The 23,042-nt window shown below is 36.9% G+C and overlaps 1 protein-coding gene across 1 annotated transcript; it reads left to right on the top strand.

Annotated features, from left to right (window-relative positions):
• The first annotated feature begins 1,083 nt into the window (after positions 1-1,083).
• LOC125273831 (GTPase IMAP family member 8-like) lies at positions 1,084-6,362 on the top strand. Its single transcript, XM_048199586.1, has 3 exons — positions 1,084-1,096; positions 1,228-1,857; positions 4,472-6,362. Exons 1-3 carry the CDS (start codon positions 1,084-1,086, stop codon positions 5,488-5,490), a joined length of 1,662 nt encoding a protein of 553 aa, XP_048055543.1. The 3' UTR covers positions 5,491-6,362.
• The last annotated feature ends 16,680 nt before the right edge of the window (positions 6,363-23,042 follow it).

Genomic DNA, 23,042 nt, shown 5'->3' on the forward strand with positions numbered 1-23,042 from the left:
TCATGCAAGACCCATTAATGTGTTCCCAGTTCAAACCCATGCCAACTTGGCCCATAAATATATCATGCAAGACCCATATATGTTTTCCCAGTTCAAACCCATGCCCACTTGACCCATAAAAATTCTATGCAGGATCCATATGTGCATTCCCAGTTCAAACCCATGCCCACTTGACCCGTAAATATGCCATTCAAGACCCATATGTGCATTCCCAGTTCAAACCCATGCCCACTTGGCCCATAAATATGCAATTCAAGACCCATATATGTGTTCCCAGATCAAACCCATGCCCACTTGGCCCATAAATATGCCATTCAAGACCCATATATGTGTTCCCAGATCAAACCCATGCCCACTTGGCCCATAAAAATTCTATGCAGGACCCATATGTGCATTCCCAGTTCAAACCCATGCCCACTTGACCCATAAATATGCCATCCAAGACCCATATATGTATTCCCAGTTCAAACCCATGCCCACTTGGCCCATAAATATGTCATGTAAGACCCATATATGTGTTCCCAGATCAAACCCATGCCCACTTGGCCCCTAAATATGCCATTCAAGACCCATATATGTGTTCCCAGATCAAACCCATGTCCACTTGGCCCATAAAATTTCTATACAGGACCCATATGTGCATTCCCAGTTCAAACCCATGCCCACTTGGCCCATAAATATGCAATTCAAGACCCATATATGTGTTCCCAGATCAAACCCATGCCCACTTGGCCCATAAATATGCCATTCAAGACCCATATATGTGTTCCCAGATCAAACCCATGCCCACTTGGCCCATAAAAATTCTATGCAGGACCCATATGTGCATTCCCAGTTCAAACCCATGCCCACTTGGCCCATAAATATGCCATTCAAGACCCATATATGTGTTCCCAGTTCAAACCCATGCCCACTTGGCCCATAAAAAATTCTATGCAGGACCCATATATGTGTTCCCAGTTCAAACCCATGCCCACTTGGCCCATAAATATGCCATGCAAGACCCATATATGTGTTCCCAGATCAAACCCATGCCCACTTGGCCCATGCCTGTCCCTTATGGGGCCCATGTAATCAGCTCATATGGGCATCCTATGTAGGACTCGTACTACAAAACCTACATGGGACCCACTGATTTCACCCAGCCAAAGCCCATGCCCACACAGTACCCATGGAACCCGTAGTTAACCCATTTGGGCCCCACATGTCATTGCTGGCTGGGTCCAGATGATCCAGTGATCCGGATTGTTCTGATGGGCAGTGAGGGTTCTGGGAAAAGCTCATCGGGAAACACTATACTGGGAGAAAAGAGGTTTAAAGTCCACAAACACAAGAAGAAAAATGAAGCTGAAGTGTGTGAGGCTAAAACACAGATGGGAGAGAATCAGGTGCATGTGATTGATTGTCCAGATCTCCTGGATCCAGATCTGAATAAAGAGAAGCTGGAGATGATGAAAGAGCAGCTGGTCTCTCTATGTTCAGCAGGTCTCAGTGCGGTTCTGCTCACCGTTCCTCTAGAGGAACCTGTGCAAAATGAGGAAGAGATCCTGGATTTTATTAAGTGTTTATTTGGTCCAGAAGTTCAGAAGTACATCATGATTCTATTCACACATGAGGATGATCTGGAGGATCTGGATGAACCGCAGACCATTGATGAACATCTACAAAACCATGCAGATCTCCTGCGACTGGTGACAGAATGTGGAGGAAAGTTTCACTGTTTCAGTAACAGGAGTAAATCTGACCGTCAGAAACAAGAACTACTGCAGAAGATTGAAGGAATGATGATGGAGAACAGAGGGAAATTTACCTTGGAACAAATGAGAAGATCAAGCATGGATGATCCTGGTACAAAGTGTAAGTTTATTTTATATTATTGTCATTATAAATTACTTCAATAATACATGATGTGTTAGGCTTATCTATTCATTAAATGTAAAGCAGTGATATTTTTTTGGGTAGTGGTTTTGAAAGGCACAATATGTAAGATTTTTAGATTAAAATATCCAAAAACCACTAGAACAATGCTATATGTTTTGTTGACTTGTGTTATTACATTGCCCCAAACATTTACAACAATATTTATATACAGAAAATTCAGCAATTTCAACCAGGACATTGCATTGCCTGTCAGTGACGCCATATCCGCACTACCAGAGCGAACGCAGCTTTCAACGCATTCAAATGTAGTTAGTATGATTGTTTTAATCATGTAAAACAATGCTGCGATACCCCATATACTCAATAAAAAGAGTGCAAGTGGCCGACTGCAGCAAAAGCATAATAAAAGCTCCGCTGAACTCGAGATTGGTGTGCATCGCTGGTGTCTATCATTAGCATTCGCTCCAGCTGCCTCGTCCCGCTCCCACAGCTCTCGACCTGCCCTGCTTCATACCACAGTACCGCTAATAAGTCTTTAACATTAGCTCATCAATGAACATGATTTCTGCCCTTTCCACCGAGCGTGGAGCTGAAGACAGCTACTCCCATGAAATCCACGCTCATTCACAGCGTCATCAAGCTACGCCTTTGTTTTGACTAAGAAACTTCTAACGGCGTAAATTACATATTGTGCCTTTAAACCTGTCCTGGAAGACCCCCCGACATTTTGTATCTTGTCCCTTATCTGACACTCTCACTTCAGGCAAAGAATATACACTAACAAGAAGCGAAACTTAATAGAGCCTTCCATTGTAACACCAGCGCCCAGCAGCAGCCCTGCGTTTCCGCCATTTTGTGGTGAAAGCGAGTGTCAGTCCACTAGTTTCTATGGCAATATCAGCTGCTTTGTTAAAAAAAAAATGTACATTAAAGCTGAAATCCAACCTGAATGATGACAACACAGAATAAAATACTATCACTAGTGATCATCAAATCCTTTTAACAGTTTATTTTACACACTATGTGTTTAAATCTTCCACTTTTTTCACAAAACCTTTGCTCTCTAGAAACCCAGTCAGTTTGGGTTAAAATTCTTTAAAAGGCTTATAAACACTGAATTATTACCAACATATGAAATAAAATTAAGGACACGCATCAGAAAAATTGGGAATGTTGGACAATAAATATATGAATATATAATATATGAGTGTTGTCTAATGTCCGTTAAAGCAAAAGTGTCCAAAAGTGGGAATAATGCGATAACGGACACAGCAATGCATCATGTATTATAAGATAATTATGTTTGTAGCGTGATCCATTAAAACGTACAATAGATTTCAATAGGTTAGACCTATTACTATTAGCCTACTCCACTAGGTCTGAAATATATTGTTCGCTGCAAACATGATGATCTTAAATTTATTATTAATTTACTATTAATAAATGTGTAAAGTTGCATAAAATGGAAATACTCAATAAAGTAGGCTAACTAAGTTACCTCAGATGGTTGAATGGTTGGATTCCACAACTGGTAAAATAAAACATGTATAAGACAATACAACATTTACTGTAGGAGCAGTAAATGTTGTATAAAATTTTTTTGTAAAAAACTGTTCTATTGCACTTCTGATTTGGCAGTGAAATTCGCTGATTTTGTGTGCGTAAGATGTGAAGGATTCTATGGCGCTACCGGAGCGCCATCTAGTGTTTGTAACACAAAAAGTATCAAAGTGTCGCCTCTTGGGTTCTATACTCTTTGCTTCAGGTCTTGCAGTCTCTACTAATGAGCTGATGAGTTGAATCAGGTGTGCTAGGTGAGGGAAACATACAAAATGTGCAGTGCTGGGGGTGCTTGAAAACCGCTTGAAAACCCCTGATTTAAAGGTGCAGTGTGTAAATTTTAGCGGTATCAAGAGGTAAAGTTGTGAAGTGCAATATAGAGAAGCTGCGGTGGCCAACACAGGACAAATATGTCATTGTCTAAAACAGAAGAGAGTAGCCAGTCAAGCAAACATGCTCTGTAGAGCAGTTTGTCCATTTAGGGCTACTGTAGAAACATGCCGGCGCAAAATGGCGACTTGACATGTAAGGGGACTTGTAGATAGAAATGTAGATAGAAATGTCTCATTCTAAGGTAATAAAAACATAACGGTTCATTATGTAAGGTCTTTATACACCTCTGAAAACATAGTTATGTATATTATATTGCATTTTTGTCAGTAGGTCCTCCTAAATTTTACACATTACACCTTTAAAGCATCTGTTAATGCCTTTCATCGGGGTTCCTTGAATCCTGCCCCAGAGGCCCACTGTTCTGCAGGGTTTAGCTCAAACACCAGTCAAACTCACTTACCTGCAATTTTCTTGTAACTCTGAAGACCTTAATTAGCTTAATCAGGTGTGTTTGATTAGGGATGGAAATGAACTCTGCAGTACAGTGGCTCTGTCCTGGACCGTATTTGAGGAACTCTGCCTTACATGCCTTAAATTAAACAATGTTCTTAAAAGAAAAAAAAAAAAGAGAATGTTAGAGGATGTTGTAGAATTATAATATCACACTAATGAGATGAGTGAAATCGTTGTGTTGTAGTTTCAGGTGACAGTTCAACAGATGAAGATTTACATGAGCAACAGATTCCTGAGAGGAAAGATCAGATCCGGCTGGTTCTGCTGGGAAAAACTGGATGTGGGAAAAGTGCCACAGGAAACACCATCATCGGCAGAAACGTGTTTCAGTCCTCCATCAGTTCGAAGTCTCAGACGAAACAGTGTCAGTCAGAAACTACAGTGAGATTTAGTAAAGAGATCTCAGTGATCGACACACCTGGACTTTATGATACTAAACTTGATAAAGAGGAAATTATTATGGAAATAGTGAAATGCATAACGTTATCCTCTCCTGGACCACATGCTTTTATTATCATCATTAAAGCGGGTCGATTCACCGAGGAGAAGAAAAATACAGTAAAGGAGCTCAAAGAAGTATTTGGAGAGCACATCGAAAAACACACCATGATCCTCTTCACCCATAAAGATCAGTTAGGGGAGGAAAATAAAACCATTGAAGAGTTTCTCCAGAACGGTGATCCAGATCTTAAAAACCTTGTGGACAGTTGTGGAAACCGATTCTTCTTTCTGAACAACAAGTCTGCCAGTTCCCCACAGTTCAAAGATCTGATCGGTAAAATAGAGGCGATGGTGGCAGAAAATAGAGGGACGCACTTCACCAATGACATGTTTGATGAAGCAGAGAAGTACATTCAGGAGATTCAGAAGGCAAAACTAGATGAGAAAATGAATCAGCACAAACGGGAGCACAGACGGCTCACTCAAACAGAATGGCAGAAAATATACTGGCGTTTAGTAGAAGAGTCACAACGAGAAGCTAAGCAATATTTTTCTGACCTTTTCAAAAGTCTGCATATTATTCCTGATTTATACATATCAGATCTAGCCCAGTTTACAGGGAAGATAAGAGTGACCGATGAGGAGAGAGCAAGTGCCATAAAGGAGGCCCAGAGCATAGGAATTAGTCGTAGGAAGGCAGTTTTTCTTGCATTCAGGGCTACAGGGACACTAGCAAAACAGAAGATGTGTGTGATTCAGTAAAAATCATAATGATCAGACACACAATGTGCTAGGAGGTCAGTCCATCTCAAGTAGTCCAGTGGAGGTTACTTGACCATACTTGAACAAACTCAGAGTCATTATGCTGATCAGTGTTGATTCAGTTTAGTTCGATTACTGTGTAAAGTTCATTTATTATGAAACTAATTTGATTCAACTATTAAGCAGAAATGTATAGCTCAATGAGGGTCTTTAAATCTGGAAAAAGTTGCTTCTTGGCAGTTGCAAATAAAGAACAGCTGATTAACAGTGTTTCTGTCATACTGAAAGAATGTCAATATATAAAAACACATTTTGAATGCCTCTTTTGAAACACATGCAGTAAGAGTTTGCCTTGATGTTTTGACAGCGCTGCTCTGCTTGTGACTCAGGCTTGTGTACTTTGTCCAATTTTTGATAGTTTTTGATGGTTATGTGGCATTTTAAGTGCTTTTTTAGTTTTAGTTTGTGTTTTTACCATATTGAAGATGATACTGGCACAGTTTTTGCTGCTACTGTTGATCAGAAGGGAGATTTTTGAGTTACACCTGCATGCTCAGTCGATGTGTTACGACTTTACTGTAATAGAAAGGAGATCTTTTACTGAGAGCTACAGGGACGATGCCACGGATGGACACACCTGACAGTGATTTCATTGGAAGCGACCTCGGAGAAGAGGAAAGAAATGAGGAATTCGACAACGTCTCCAGAACTGGGGAAATAAACCACCACTGATGTCCATGATATGAGCAATATGCAGTCTCTAAGGAACATAATAGAGGAACTGTGCACAACTTGTTTACTTTGTCAAGAATATTGCAAGTCCTGCATGATTGTGTTTACAGAGACCTGACTGCACTGTGATGTCCCCAACTCATTGATTGAACTTGAAGGGTTTTCCGAGCAGACAGGGAATACAAGAGGTGTTAGTGTCTATATCAGAGAACAGTGAGAGTTATTGTGTAATCCAGATGTGGAATTACTTTTTAAAACTGAAGTCTTTTTATCTTCCACAAGAGTTTGGAAATATTATCACTTGTGCAGTGTATGGTCTGTGAGGGAATGCATTCACAAGCAACTTAATGGGTTAATTCACCCAAAAGTGAAAATTCTGTCATTAATTACCCACCCTCATGCCGTTCTACACCCGTAAGACCTTCGTTCATCTTCAGATCACAAATTACGTTTTCAAAACACTGCTTCAGAGCATCACGAATCTTTTGTTTCGAATTAATGATTCAGATCACATATCAAATGGCTAAACTGCTGAAATCACGTGACTTTGGCGATCCGAATCACTAATTCGATTCGTAAAGCTCCGAAGCAGTGTTTTGAAATCAGCCATCACTAGATATTGTTGAAAAGTCTTTATTTAATTTTTTTGCCACACAAAAAGTACTCTTGTCACTTCATAATATTAAGTTAGAACCACTGTACTCACATGAACTGATTTAAATATGTTTTTAGTACCTTAATGGATCTTGAGAGTTTAAATGGCAGTTCTGTCTATGGAGGCCTCACTGAGCCATTGGATTTCATCAAAATATCTTAATTTGTGATCTGAAGATGAACGAAGGTCTTACGGGTGTAGAACGACATGAGGGTGAGTAATAAATGACAGAATTTTCATTTTTGGGTGAACTAACCCTTTAATGGCACAATATGTATGATTTACAATACAGTGTACCATACAAAATGTTTTATAATTAATTGCATGCCATTTAGCAATGCAAGTCATCCAGCTTTTATTAATATGATATTCTAATATTGATCTAGCTTACTGAAGTGTGCAACAAGTGTCTCATACCAGCCACCGAGTAAACACACAGTAATGTTAACACAACTTTCAACACACTCAAGTGTATTTTTAATATGATTGTTTTGACCAAGTAAAACAGTGCTGCGTTACCCCACAATTTTAATTTTTCAAATAAAGTGACCTGTATGAGTAGTAATTCAACTTTTGCAGCTGTTTCATTAGAATGAAATAAAATAATGTGAATTTAAGTGATCAAACATAACTGTAATGTCTTTTTAGTGTCTTTTTTATAATAAATATTTGTGTTCTCTCCTGTGTTTAACTGGGTTTGATCCAAGGTTTTCCTGCATTATACAGTACTTGAGAGAGTGAACACATTCTGAACACATTTTGTTAAACTTTATCCTGAAGGTGTGGTCTGACCTAATTCACAATAAGCAAAGGTCATCAGAAGCTCCGCCCTCTTACAACACTTACCAGGAAGAGACTGACTCATTATTTCTCCTGTCTGTCAAACTGACTCTCGGGTCTCGACAAAAGACAAAAAAACAAATCAGTGATCAGTGGAGAATGAAGAACAACACTTTCAAAAAGGACAGAGGATCTTTGTGACTCATTTTTGCAATCGTTCAGAAAGTGAAAGTTCAGATTGCTGGAGCTCAAACAAATGGATTCACTATCTGTAGAAGAACTGTCTTGTCCCTTGTGCTGTGAAATCTTCAATTCTCCAGTTCTTTGTTCTGAAACCCAGTGGCTCAGTGAGGCCTCTTTAGACAGCCAGTTATTTAACACTTTCAGTGCCCAGAAAGGTACTAAAAACATATTTAAAACAGTTAAGTGGTTCAGCCTCAATATTATAAAGCAACGAGAATACTTTTTGTGTAAAATAAATAAAAATAACGACTTTTCAACAATATCTAGTGATGTCCGATTTCAAAACACCACTTCATGAAGCTTTGAATCTTTTGTTTCGAATCAGCGGTTCGGATCGCTTGTCAAAATGCCAAACTGCTGAAATCATGTGACTACATTTCAAGTGTAAAACTCTCGCAGTTCACAAAGATTACGCTATGTCCTATGCCTTCCCTATTCAAAATATAGAAAAAGTGTAACTGACACAACGGCAGTTTACACTTTCTTCGTAACTTGTATATGGAAGGCGGTCTGGCGGAAGCTCAATATTTGACTTCATAACTTGTTAAATATGGATATTTTTTTACACAAACACATTTCGCTTCAGAAGGCCTTTATTAACCCCTGTGTGGAGTACGTTTATGATGAATGGATGTGGATGGAAACTTTTTCGTCAGCTCATACTCATTGACCCCATTCACTGCCATTATAAAGCTCGGATGCATCAGGATATTTATTAATATTTCTCTGATAGTGTTCATCAGAAAGAAGAAAGTCATATACACCTGGGATGGCTTGAGGGTGAGTAAAGCTTGGGGTAATTTTCATTTGAAAGTGAACTAATCCTTTAATGAATTGTGTTCATCACACAGAAGAAAGTCACAGGCTATACGATGGCTTGTGGGTGAATAAATCATGGGATAATTTTCATTTGAAAGGGAACTAATCTTTTAATCTCAGAGCTCTTTCCCAATTAAGCCATTTTCACAAGAATCGGAAATCACATGACGCAGGGTAAGTTAAGTTGGGTCTGCAACTATTGGATTAATTGGCTCTTTTCTCAAATATTGCTTCTTACCTTTTCTGTTTTGTTTGTTTTCCAAGTTGCTGTTGTATTATTTACAAAGAAATTAATACAATAGTATAGGCAGAATAGTATAAGCAGAATAATTGACTCCGGGCCGTTGAATTATTAGAAAATAATGCATTGTGGCCACATTATCACCTCGGTATGCATTATTTTCTAAGAATTCAACGGCCCGGAGTCAATTATTTCTTACTTAACCTCAGATACCTTGAGAAACCTGTTTCTCAATGTTTCTCAACAGATACCTTGAGAAACTCTGTTTCTCATCATCTGAACATCTGCAAGAAATCAGTTATGTACTGATCAGGAAACTCAGATGTAACTCAAACCTCCTTAATAGCATGTGTGTAGAATTACAATGTTGGAGTTGATTTTTGCACTATATAAGTGCAAAAATCTCACTTTATTGCTCACTGATTATTACAATTAATGGCAAAAGGAATGTTTGGAAATGTAAACTGATATTTCCTACTGACATACTACAGCAAAAAAGATATAAATAACTGGCTTAAATATTTAATAAAATAATCAAAGGCTAATTCTTAATATTCTCAAATATATGAAAACATGAGCAGTCTGAATTTACTCATTTTAAAATTAAATTGATAACAAAATCTAACAACTCATTTTTAGATTGATTATTAATGCACTTTATTCATTAATATTAAAATATTTATTTTATTCATAAAGTATTTATTGGACAAATCCAGTGTAATTCATGGCCTGTAATTTGTAGATAGAGCCAGTAGGTGGCAGTGGAGCTTCAGATGTTGTTTATAAGTCAATAAGTTAAACTCAGACTGTTTCATTTTAAACAGACTCATGTATATTCTCGTGTTAAATTATCAATTAATATACCTTAATAATAGCTTTGATTTCTACTTGATTATTCTACAGTTTACATGGTTTTTCATGTCTAAACTACAGTACAAAGGTAATGCTGTAAATCTCTGTGTGTTTCAGGTTCTGCACACAGCCGAGGCCTTCCAGAAGATTCTCCGTGAGGAAGAGAAGAGGAGGAGGAAGGAGGAGAAGAGGAAAGAGATCCGGAAAGGCCCATGAATCATTATCACAAGGTCATTATTACAAGGTAGAAAAAAACTAAAACAAAACTTGAGAAGTTTTGAAGATCAGAAATTCTTTAAAATCCCACATATATAAAATCCATTTATTTAGATTAAATATAAATGCTTTATTCGGGGATCCTTTAGTCTAATAAGAGTAAATAATGTCTTTCTGCTTTCTTTAGAAGCTATTATTCATTAAAGATGTGTATATTTGTCTGTGTGAGAAGGAGAGACGGACGAGCGTTGATGATCTGACCTCAGATCAGAGCTGCACTGCCAGAGAAACTCTTTCATGATGAATCTGAATCAAACTGATGTCAGTGTGAATGCGGTTCTGTGCTGATTCGCTTCAGTTTCTCCGGCTGCTGAAGGTTGTAAGGGTGGAACTCCTACAGCGGTTCAGACTGTAAGGTTTGCTGAGCGACTAAAGAAACTTTATCAGCAAGATGGTAGAAAACTGTACATTTCTTGTCTATTACCACCCACTGCAACTTATACCAGCGACGGAAATAAGCGCAGTTACAATAGCAAAATATGTGGGAGAGCGTTGCTATAGTGTGACAATATTGTATTGCAATAGGGAACACATTAATGTTAATACTAAATCAAAACTAGTTAGCACATCATTTGTAATTAAAGGGGTTTAATGACAATATCTGATTATGCTTACACTTAAAATACTTAAAAATAGATGTATGAGATGATAAAATCATATACCATTAATCGTACACAGCATGTATGAAAAAGTTACCTGAGAGAGAGAAGGAGAAAAAGAGAGAGAATGAGAGAGAGTGCCCAAGAAAAGCCAAGAATCCAAGAAAGAGCAGAGCATAAAAGAAGAGACAGAGCAACCGTTACAATCTTCTTTTATCCCTTCCTTGACCATGTGACCAAAACTCAAATGTGAGACATTCAAACTGACCAATCAGAAGATTAAAACTTCCCCCCACTGTACTAAAGGTGGAACCATTTGTAGACCCCCGATGTACACACATCTTGGCCTACAGGGCTTGATCACTATCAGCACCTTTGAGCCTTCCAAATGGCCCTTGTAGCAAGAGAGAGGGGGTTGAAACGGTAAAGCAAATGTCTTTGTTCATTTTAAAATATCTTTAGATATTTTCAATTCTTACAAGGTGTTTCAGATGATCCACTCACTTTCACACAGGCTTTATCGATCTGTTCATGTGACTGTTATTGGAATAAGTCTGTTCAGCATCCGTGGGAGATTATTACTGACAGAATTAATAAAGTTTATTGAACAAACACTTGCTGATTCTCCATTTATTGTGCTGAATGTCTCGTGATCATTCTTGCTCTCAACCACCAATCAAGACTGTGCCAAAACTTGGGAAGGAAAAGAACATGCAGGAATCTGGAACAGGAAAAACAACAGGAAGATGATGTAACTGAAACAGGGAGGAGGGGAACAAAAATGAGCTGAAGCTGAAGAACAAGATGTTTTATGTTAATATTTTGACTTTCTAAACTATTGCAAATATATATTGAGATTGTGTTTATGGTGTGAATCATATTTGTTTTCTTTGAAGCATTTTCATGGACTTGTGATCATTCAGATACAGAGAAGATGGTAAGAGACCGTCTGTTTATACGCTGTGTACATTCAGGGTGGTTTAGTTTGGATGGCTGTGAATAGTGACTCTTAAGCAGTTCATTTTGGTTTGCAATATTGAATTATTTACTTAGCTAATGCTCTCCGTTTTGTTTACTTTAAATAAAAGTTGCTGAAAAAGTTACATGAACAGAAACTTTTTTTTAGTTGTGAGAGAGGTTCACATTAAAGTTGTTTTAGTGTCTCTGTGTATGTGGAGAGAGAACGAGCAAAATCAATCAGTAGCCTAGTATTCGTATTGCTCGAGAAAGTAGATAATGAAGTTGAATAGCAAGGCCACGTACAAACCAGTGTTAATTTTGACAGCAAATTTTGATTTAGTTTTAGTCATAGTCTTTTGACTAAAATGCCATTTAGTTTTAGTCATATTTTAGTCATCGGAAATTGTTTTAGTTTTAGTCTAGTTTTAGTCGACTAAATATCATAAGATTTTAGTCGACTAAATCTACAGTAGATTTAGTCGACTAAAATCTAATTTAGTTAAATTGTAATGCATAAAGCATTTCTCTAACAATACACAGATCCTATACACTGATATAGGTACATCTGATATCCCCAACAACTGTACTTTGCTCGCCAAAGTGGACGGTTTTTGACCGTTCAAGTGCAAAAAGACACGAAAGAGCAAAATTCATCATATTTCAGGGATTGACAGACTTATCATTGAGGTACTATAGTTTGTGTTTAAAATTGTATTAGATTTGATTTTTAGTTTTAGATTTAGATTAATTTTTTTTGTGTTTATGTATTTTAGTTTTCGCTTTTAAATGTCTATGTTTTTATTTCTGTTATTTTAATACCTCAGGTTAAGGTAAAGCTTAGAAACTAGATGAAATAAAATAAGTTTACATTTTTTATATATATTTATTTTTTATTTCAGTTAGTTTACTTCAAATAATGAAGATTTCTTTGGTTTTAGGTTTAGTTAACTATAATAACCCTTATACTTGTAAAATATATTGAATAATATATCAAATAATGTTCTTAGTCTTTCCTTCCTGTGACAGAAGATACAGTAGTTTACTATGAATTAAATAGAAATTAAATTAAATACAGTTTATTGTGTAAACAAAATAACAATAATGACCAGGAAAAAAATAATAATTATAAACCATCCCGAAATACACCGTGACTCTTATTCTGAAATGTCTGCAGCCTGCGTTGTAGCCTATTGTAGTAGCAGGCTACTAATGAGGGAGATAAATATGCATTCTTACAACCTACAACACATTACCATATAAACATAGTGTAGAAAACATTGTCGTAATTCATCAATATTAGTTTATAAGCAATCTCTTGGCATAAATGTGCGCTATTCATTAATTACTAAGCAGTCTGAAGTGCTGCTGCGCGAGCCTGTAGAGCGCGCAACAGCGCCGCGTTTCCCGCGGTTAGATCAGCGCGTTACACTTCATATGTGTGCATCTTCCACACAGGACAGCGTTCCTGACTGGATATCTTCCCAAATCGTCCCTCTCTTTCATTTTCGTCTCGTTTTTATTCGTTGACGAATATTAGAGTAGATTTTAGTCATAGTTTTAGTCATTCAAAACACATTTTTATTTAGTCATCGTCTCGTTTTCGTCCGTGAAAAAATGTCGTTGACGAAAATTATGACGAAAATTATTCGTCAACGAAATTAACACTGGTACAAACCAATAGAAAAACGTTATAAAAAAGCTTGATGCATTAAGACAGTGGTATTTATTAAAAGACCAACTTTGAAAAAAAATATATTATTTATCTTTCCACTTAAAACATACTGCCGTTGTCTTAAATGGTGTTTATGACAAGAAATGTGAGAGAAAATCGGTTGTTTCCTGGGTTGTACTTTTAACCCTTTTTAGCCTACCGGCAGCTATAGTTGCCGCAGAGTATAGTTGTCATTTTCCTTTTGTAAGTATTTTTCTAGATATTTTCCATGTTTTATGTCTCAATGACATGCAAGAAAACAACCAAATAAAGGATTTCAAGAACAAAAAAAAAAAGGTATTGACTTCCTTCCTGTGACATGAGGCTGTCAACTTCCTATCCTACCCCTACTTCTAGGAAGCATATTAAAGGCAAACCCTCCCAAAGAAAAGTAATTTTCATGTTAATATTAAGATTTTTTTGTTGACATATATATATATATATATATATATATATATATATATAATGAGGGTCTCTAGTGTTGTATTTATTATCCCCCCCAACTTCCAATTAATCATACATACATTTGTACAATCCTTAACTTAATCATAAGATTTGGTCTTACCAAGGATTGAGAGCGTTGAATGACGTTCAGAGGTTTCAAGGTGGAGTCCATGCCGGCTCAGTCAGGGTCCGGTGCTCTTGAGGCTCGATGGAGTAAAGTAATTGCAGGTTCAGATAATAGTCTTATGTAAAAAGTAATTTCACTCTGAGTCTTGTTAAAAGTTTACGAATCGCCAAATACAATGGCTTCGGTTTAATAACAAGATACAGAAATAAAAAATTACAAAGAACATAAAAGCGAGTAAAGTCTTCACCCGGGGTGTGGCAATCTTCTGTTGTACAACTTCCAATATATACAGGTCCTTCTCAAAAAATTAGCATATTGTGATAAAAGTTCATTATTTTCCATAATGTAATGATAAAAATTAAACTTTCATATATTTTAGATTCATTGCACACCAACTGAAATATTTCAGGTCTTTTATTGTTTTAATACTGATGATTTTGGCATACAGCTCATGAAAACCCAAAATTCCTATCTCAAAAAATTAGCATATTTCATCCGACCAATAAAAGAAAAGTGTTTTTAATACAAAAAAAGTCAACCTTCAAATAATTATGTTCAGTTATGCACTCAATACTTGGTCGGGAATCCTTTTGCAGAAATGACCGCTTCAATGCGGCGTGGCATGGAGGCAATCAGCCTGTGGCACTGCTGAGGTGTTACGGAGGCCCAGGATGCTTCGATAGCGGCCTTAAGCTCATCCAGAGTGTTGGGTCTTGCGTCTCTCAACTTTCTCTTCACAATATCCCACAGATTCTCTATGGGGTTCAGGTCAGGAGAGTTGGCAGGCCAATTGAGCACAGTAATACCATGGTCAGTAAACCATTTACCAGTGGTTTTGGCTCTGTGAGCAGGTGCCAGGTCGTGCTGAAAAACGAAATCTTCATCTCCATAAAGCTTTTCAGCAGATGGAAGCATGAAGTGCTCCAAAATCTCCTGCTAGCTAGCTGCATTGACCCTGCCCTTGATAAAACACAGTGGACCAACACCAGCAGCTGACATGGCACCCCAGACCATCACTGACTGTGGGTACTTGACACTGGACTTCAGGCATTTTGGCATTTCCTTCTCCCCAGTCTTCCTCCAGACTCTGGCACCTTGATTTCCGAATGACATGCAAAATTTGCTTTCATCCGAAAAAAGTACTTTGGACCACTGAGCAACAGTCCAGTGCTGTTCAAAAGTGGCTTGACCTGGGGAATGCGGCACCTGTAGCCCATTTCCTGCACACGCCTGTGCATGGTGGCTCTGGATGTTTCTACTCCAGACTCAGTCCACTGCTTCCGCAGGTCCCCAAGGTCTGGAATCGGTCCTTCTCCACAATCTTCCTCAGGGTCCGGTCACCTCTTCTCGTTGTGCAGCGTTTTTTGCCACACTTTTTCCTTCCCACAGACTTCCCACTGAGGTGCCTTGATACAGCACTCTGGGAACAGCCTATTCGTTCAGAAATTTCTTTCTGTGTCTTACCCTCTCGCTTGAGGGTGTCAATGATGGCCTTCTGGACAGCAGTCAGGTCGGCAGTCTTACCCATGATTGCGGTTTTGAGTAATGAACCAGGCTGGGAGTTTTTAAAAGCCTCAGGAATCTTTTGCAGGTGTTTAGAGTTAATTAGTTGATTCAGATGATTAGGTTAATAGCTCGTTTAGAGAACCTTTTCATGATATGCTAATTTTTTGAGATAGGAATTTTGGGTTTTCATGAGCTGTATGCCAAAATCATCAGTATTAAAACAATAAAAGACCTGAAATATTTCAGTTGGTGTGCAATGAATCTAAAATATATGAAAGTTTAATTTTTATCATTACATTATGGAAAATAATGAACTTTTATCACAATATGCTAATTTTTTGAGAAGGACCTGTATAGTCTAATCACATCCTCCTTCCTGACTTAAAAACATCTCCTTGTTTGTCAAAGTACAAGATACAGAGGTCATCTACAGGTTGCACACGTGCAGCACGTCTTAACACATTTTCTAACTTAAACTCAACGACTTTCACACTAAATATTCTAGTTCTGCAAAAAGGCATATAGCTTGCATTAAAAATACACATTTCAGTTAACTTGTGGTAAAAAAACATACGTTAGCCTTGCATTAGTTCCTCTTAATACTTCCCCTTTCTGCAACTGAAGCATACATTGTGGTTAGCTCTGCTTATCACTTCTAAGAAAAATAAGAAAATGTAGAAGAAACAAAAATACATATTGGCCATTCTAAATGTTGACCTCTTTGGCCTTTAACTACAATAATCAGACTCAACCAGCGCTGAAGCTTTTGTATTCAAAGCTTCAACCTCGTTTGTAATCTGTTCCAAGTCACACATAAAAGTATTCAACATACATGATTGTTTAATAAGCATGATCAATCTCAAATTAATTCTTTGCTGTTGTCTCAATAATTTAAGCATTTCTTTGGCCTTCGGATCCATCTTCATTCCTTCCACTCTCGTGGTTCTTCTTCTCTTCCTCATCTTGTTTCTTCTTGATTTCATCTTGTTCTTTTTGCAAACCTTGAGTAATCAGATTGACCATATCAACTCTAGGTTTCCCCTGATGAATTAGTTCATTTGGTAGGAAATTTTCAGTACAGTTCATATTTGTTAGATCAGTTTCCACAACACTAGAAACACCCAAACAAAACAAATCTTACAAGAGATATATAGTTTTTTTATACTTAGTCAAAAGTCCAAGCGGCAACTATAGTGGTGGGCAAATGACTTGTAAGTACATATATCATGGGGAAATGGGGTATACTGTGTTTCATGGGTTAATAAATCAAGGTTATTGGTCTTGTTTAGTGCTTTTTGCTTTCATAATATTTTATATTGTTATATATTGTTATTTGTTTATTTATTTTTTAAATTATTTATTTTTTTGTTATATGTGACCCTGGACTACAAAACCAGTCATAAGGGTCAATTTTTTTTAAATTGAGATTTGTACATCATCTGAAATTCTCAACTCACCAATGCGGGCATTTTGACACTGTGTGTATTTGACCGCTTTTCTCTGCCCGAGTCAATCAATAAATCTAACATATGCAACCAGTTAAAGGCACAATATACAGTAGGATTTCTGGATTAAAATATCTAAAAACCACTAGAACAACGTTATATATTTTGTTGACTTGTGTACTTACGTTATCCCAAATGTTTCCAAGAATGTTTAAATCCAGAGAAATAAGCAATTTTAACCAGGACATGGGCTGTGTCCGTGCGCTGCCTATCAATAACATCATACCCTCAAATTCCAGTTTTATTTTGTAGAAACCATAGAAACACCAAATATGCATTATATTCCTCATCTGTCTAATAAAACATATTATAATGTTTTATTAGACAGATGAGGAACTGTTTGGATTCATTCATCGACAGAAAGCTAATTATGTTATATAGCTTCTTGTTTAAATCTCGTTTTCTTGATTTACCGCGAGTACCATGTTTTATCATGCCTAATATCGATCTATCTTACTGCAGTGTGCAACAAGTGTCTCATAGCAGCTGCCAAGCGAACGCAGAGTAGCATTACAACAACTTTTAACACACAAATGTATCTAATATGATAAACAGTGCTGCGTTACTCCACATACGCTAGACCCCAAAAAGTGGAAGCTGCCGCATAATAAAAGTCCTGCTGCTCTTGAGGCATGTTGCGTTCGTCTCTCATTAACATTCGCTCCAGCGGTCTCGTTCAGCTCCAACATCACTTGGTAATGTTATTAATCTCATCCATGAACATGATTTCTGCCCGAGTCCCGTCCCGATTCTTTTCCACCGGCTGTAGACGTGAAGACAACACCTCCCACGATTCCACAAAATCAAGGATAAGCAACTGAATAAGCGACCTCTAGCAGCGAAAATTTACATATTGTGGATTTAACAGATCAACTATTCACATTTCCCTGTGATCTCCCAAGGTTAGTTTTAAAGTAATCATAATTCTCATAATTGTAATCAACTCATAATTGTATCCTAATTTAGTTACTTGGTGTTTGGTAACGAAGGGCATACTTTGCTTCAGCAACACTGACTCAATGACAAACAAGTCATTCATAAGAAGACAACTGATGGCACCAGTATTCATAGCAACTAATTTATATCTAATTAATCATTTGATTGTTAATCATAAATGTAGGGGGCTGCTGCTCGGTATAATTGTTTTCAAGAACATTATGTAAATTGGTAAATTTTTAGCCTAGGCTGCTAAAATGAATACCAAATCCTAACATGTGTTCTGATCTCAACAAGTCTCTGCAAACTATTGAGTAAGCACCAATCAGAGGCCGCATTTTTATGCTTCTATGCTTCTATGAAGCCACTCCCTCCGAAATACGCAAATACGCTCAGATTGGTTAGCGGGCCCAGTGTAATCCAGAGCCATCGTGATTCGCTGAAGCCCCCGGAAACGCCACGCCCCTTACCATTTGTTACCGGTTACGTGGGCTTCGGTTATATTGTATGCTCAATTTGATGATATTGCTGTATCAAATTGTGCCCGAATCAGACCCAGATGAACAGCAATCGCGGCTTTTAAAGGACATTTATGAATGGTATTTCATTTAGTATTTGTGTCAAAGTGTTTAGATATTCTGTCACTGCTGTTTGTTAGCTTTCAATATACAGTTTTATCCTGATTAAAGCTTTACTGTAGCCGATATGACTGAGTAATCAAATTTTTTATAAAGGTAGCGTTTAATTTACGGCATGAACATCTGTTTGTCTATGAACATAGACTGTGGGTACATGATCCGTTCCACCTGCATGATCCGTTTCACACATGCGCGTAATTACGTAGTAGAAAACGTCACGGTTTTCCTACACTATCGGTACCGATCGGTACCTACTGATGAAACACTTGATGGCAAGGCGGCACAACTTGCGGCATATTTGTGTAACGTTAGTTGTATTGTGTTTAACATTTAACAGCGGGTCTATTTTGATGCTTTTAAATGTAGCTTAGACTATGCATTACGATGTGTTTACGTGGTTGCCAATCCAAAATAATAAAGGAGTTGTGAGTCATTACATGAACATACATGGTCAGGTCAGTAGTATTGTCAAAGATGGTTTGTGTCGTTTTTTTTTTTATTAAAAGCTGCTAATAGTTAACTTTTAAGTTGAGTAATTTTGTATTAGTATGGGTCTATATAGGCTAATATATATACATCTATATAATCTAAATGAGGAAAATAACCCCTTCAATGTTGTTTACAGAAGACAATAAGGAACATAATATGCATTTCTGCCAAGATTATCTTCACTTACATGAAGAAAGAACTACAAACAAGTGTGGAGAAACGTTATAGAGTATTTCAAACTGACAATGGAAATGACTTAAAAGAAGCATGTGTGCACACAGAAGTTTTATTTAAGAGTAAAAATTCTCTCTCTCTCTCCCTCTCCCACACACTCTCTCCCTCTCTCTCTCTCTCACACACACACACACACACTCCCTCACACACACACACACACACACACACACACACACATACACGCACACACTCACTCTCTCTCTCTCTCCCTCACACACACACACACACACACTCTCACACTCACACACACTCTCCCTCTCTCCCTCACACAATGCGTGGAACAGATCGTGCAGTGTTGTAAATCGTGGCAAAAGAGAATTATCATTTGCGCATGTGCGTTTTCTAAAGAGCCTACTAGGCATGCGTAGAACGGATCGTACAGGTGGAACGGATAGACGTTTGACTTCGGTAAAGTTGGTTTTATATTCGCACATTCGGACTTCTGATAAATTCAGACTTTCCAATAAATGTGCAATAAATTAATGTTTGCGAATTTTAAGCAGCTACATGATATTGACAACCAACGATTGTCAACTTACAACATTTTTCACAGTCGATCAAAATAGGCAAGTATTGTTTTAATGGCATATTTACTTGTGAATGTCCACTGAATGTCCAATGTAGTGTGATTACAGTTTTTTACAGACGCTAGGACCCATTTCTCAATACTTAGGTCACTTTTGCAAAACTCTTCACACAGTTCTCATAACCAACTTTCAGCTTGGCAAAGCAGTTCATTTCACATTCAAAATGCACTACAACTACCAAAACACTTTATTCAGGTCTCAAATCAACTCATTCTTCCAGAACACTAGCAAAGGTTGACAGCCGACAAACACACTTTGTCACCCACAAAACAATGACCTAAAAAACACTAACAACATGTAGCATTATACAATGTTTTCTTGTGTAAAACAAGGACACAACTCTGTTTATAATTCACTGCAATATATGTTACTGGAATGAATCAGACATGATGGAGAATTCATCAATATTTTGTCATTTATTTATTTTTATTTTTTTGCACTGAGTAATTCCAAAATTCAAGAATTTGTATACACACCATCCACTGATACAGATACAATTCAATTGTTTTTATAGCATTTAATTTTAAGATTTAAATATATATTTTATTAAAATTATTACTGTAGGAATGTAGCAAATTGCTGTCTTATTCAGTTTTGTATGATGTTGTTGTTTTGAACATAAGTTTAACAGTTTTGAAAACAGTATGTAAGCATGTGCAAATTGGCCTGTACGTACAAAGAGTTTTGGCAGTTGTTGTGTCTGAGTGAGAAAAGAATTCCTGAAATTTGAGAGATGTAGTCACTGAATGCATTTTGTGCCAGAGCAATGATAATTGATCCTCAGTTTAGCCCACATAGACTTCTGTTGTGCTCACTGTGTGAAGAGTTTTGCAAAAGTGACCTAAGTATTGAGAAATGTGTCCTAGCGTCTGTAAAAAACTGTAACAAGGTTATTGAATACGGATGTCCGAATGTGCGAATATAAAACCAACTTTACCCAAGTAGACTTTTGTTGGTGTTGTTTTTGTATATGTCCTTGATGCAACCAAAAACTAGCAGCAGAACTATACGTTTAAAAGACATGTACAAACAATAAAACGTACATACCTGATTAGAGATAAAACATTTTCACAATGTGTGAATGTGCAATGTAATTAGCACCTGCTTCGAGTTCATCGATGAAACACAAAACTAATCATAACTTCTGTTCAAATAAAAACATGAAAATAATGAAACACACATGAAAAATAAAATTACTAATATGACAAACAAAAAAACCTAAGTCTTCTTCTTCTGTCTGTGCCATCTTTTCTCGCTTTCATTACTTTTGCTCTTATTCCTGTTCACGGACGCATTCAATAAGCTGAGCAGCCAATCAGATTCTACGAGCAAAAAAAAACGAGCAAAAAAAAAATGACACCAACCAACTAAAGACAAGGGAGTGGAAAATACTGAAAAAACTAAGTCAGCTGACACTCTAAAACGGAGATGACTGTCGGCTTGGTGTGTCCCTGCTTCATACACATTGGTCCCATTCACTGGCATTATAAAGCTTGGATGTGTCAGGATATTTATTAATATAACTTGTGTTCATCAGAAAGAAGAAAGTCATATACACCTTGGGTGGCTTGAACGTGAGTAAAGCTGGGGTTAATTTTCATTTGAAAGTGAACTAATCCTTTAAGGGACATGTTGTGGGACGGCTGGCATAGAAAACTTTGGAGATCTCATTTTTCATAAGAGGTGATAAGGAAAAGAAGAGTGGCATGTGTGTGGGTGGAGGTTGGTTGTTGATAAGTAGTGCAGAGAACTGATTGCTGATGGGTGCCACATTATTGGTGAAATAGGTGGTCAAATAAACTTGCCTTAAACTTATGAAATATTAATGCACTTGAATCTTAATTTTATTTGTCCTTATTTTTTACATTAATACCCCATATTTTCTGTCTTTCAGAGATGTCACAGTGCAGCTCCAGTCCAGATGATCCAGTGATCCGGATTCTTCTGATGGGCAGATATGGTTCTGGGGCAAGCTCATCTGGAAACACTATAGTGGGGGAAAAGAGGTTTAAAATTAAGAAGCATGAGTCTGAAGTGTGTGAGGGCAAAACACAGATTGGAGAGAAGCAGGTGCATGTGATTATTTCTTCAGATCCACTGGATCCAGATCTGAATAAAGAACAGCTGGAGGAAATAAAAGAGAAGCTGGTAAAACAAAGTTCAGAAGGCTTCAGTGCGGTTCTGCTCACCGTTCCTCTAGCCCTTATGCGGTCTTCGTTTGGGAAGTACACTCAGGGTCTTCGGGGTCTCCACAGACCCCAGGCAACAAAATGCAATTTTGTAACAAAATACTTGTTTTTTTAAAAACAAATGTAATTTTACTCTGTTTATTAATGTTTTTACTCCATGTTTGTACAGTTTTTGGAGGATTTATCATATTTTTTAAATTTATATAAATAAATTAAAAAATATTTTTTTAAAATAGGTTTTTATACAAAAACAGCTTTTTATGTCAAATTCACTTTATAAAAGACCCACATTTCTAAATTTCATTCATGGGGATAACATGGATAATTTGACATGGTTTAGTGTAAGATTTTTGCCCATCTTTTGGAAAATGCAGTTTTAAAAGTAAAAAAACTATCATTTTTACCAGTAGATGGCTGCAGAGCTCCACTATATGCTATGTGCTATTTGAATGACTGAAAGACATCTTTTCATAAGTTTTTTTTCAGTTGGATTCATATCTAAATATTATGAAATCACAATTATAACAATAAAGGGTACTTTTTGTCAAAGTTTAATATTTTTTGTAATGAAAAAAAAATAGTTTTTCAATATTGTTATATTATGATGAGACTCCACTGTGAAAATGGACAAAATTCATCCTCAAAATCAACATTTTGGAAAAATTAATTTTTTTCAGTACAAAAAATGCTAAACTTTGACAAAAAGTAATTTTTATTGTTATAATTGTGATTTCATAACATTTAGATATGAATCCAACAAAAAAAAAGATGTCTTTCAGTTAGTCAAATAACATAGCAAATAGTGGAGCTCTGCAGCCATCTACTGGTAAAAGTGATTTTTTTTTACTTTTAAAAATGCATTTTCCAAAAGATGGGCAAAAATCTTACACTAAACCATGTCAAATTATCCATGTTATCCCCATGAATGAAAGTTAGAAATGTGGGTCTTTTATAAAGTGAATTTTACATAAAAAGCTGTTTTTGTAAAAATATTTATTTATTTATTTATTTATTTAAATTTAAAAGATA

The sequence above is a fragment of the Megalobrama amblycephala genome, linkage group LG1 (genome assembly GCF_018812025.1).
Source record: "Megalobrama amblycephala isolate DHTTF-2021 linkage group LG1, ASM1881202v1, whole genome shotgun sequence".
NCBI classification, from domain to species: Eukaryota; Metazoa; Chordata; class Actinopteri; order Cypriniformes; family Xenocyprididae; genus Megalobrama; species Megalobrama amblycephala.

Coding starts and splice junctions, on each gene's coding strand:
- LOC125273831 (XM_048199586.1), top strand. Junction 1,858..4,471: donor GGATGATCCTGGTACAAAGT/GTAAGTTTATTT, acceptor GTTGTGTTGTAG/TTTCAGGTGACAGTTCAACA.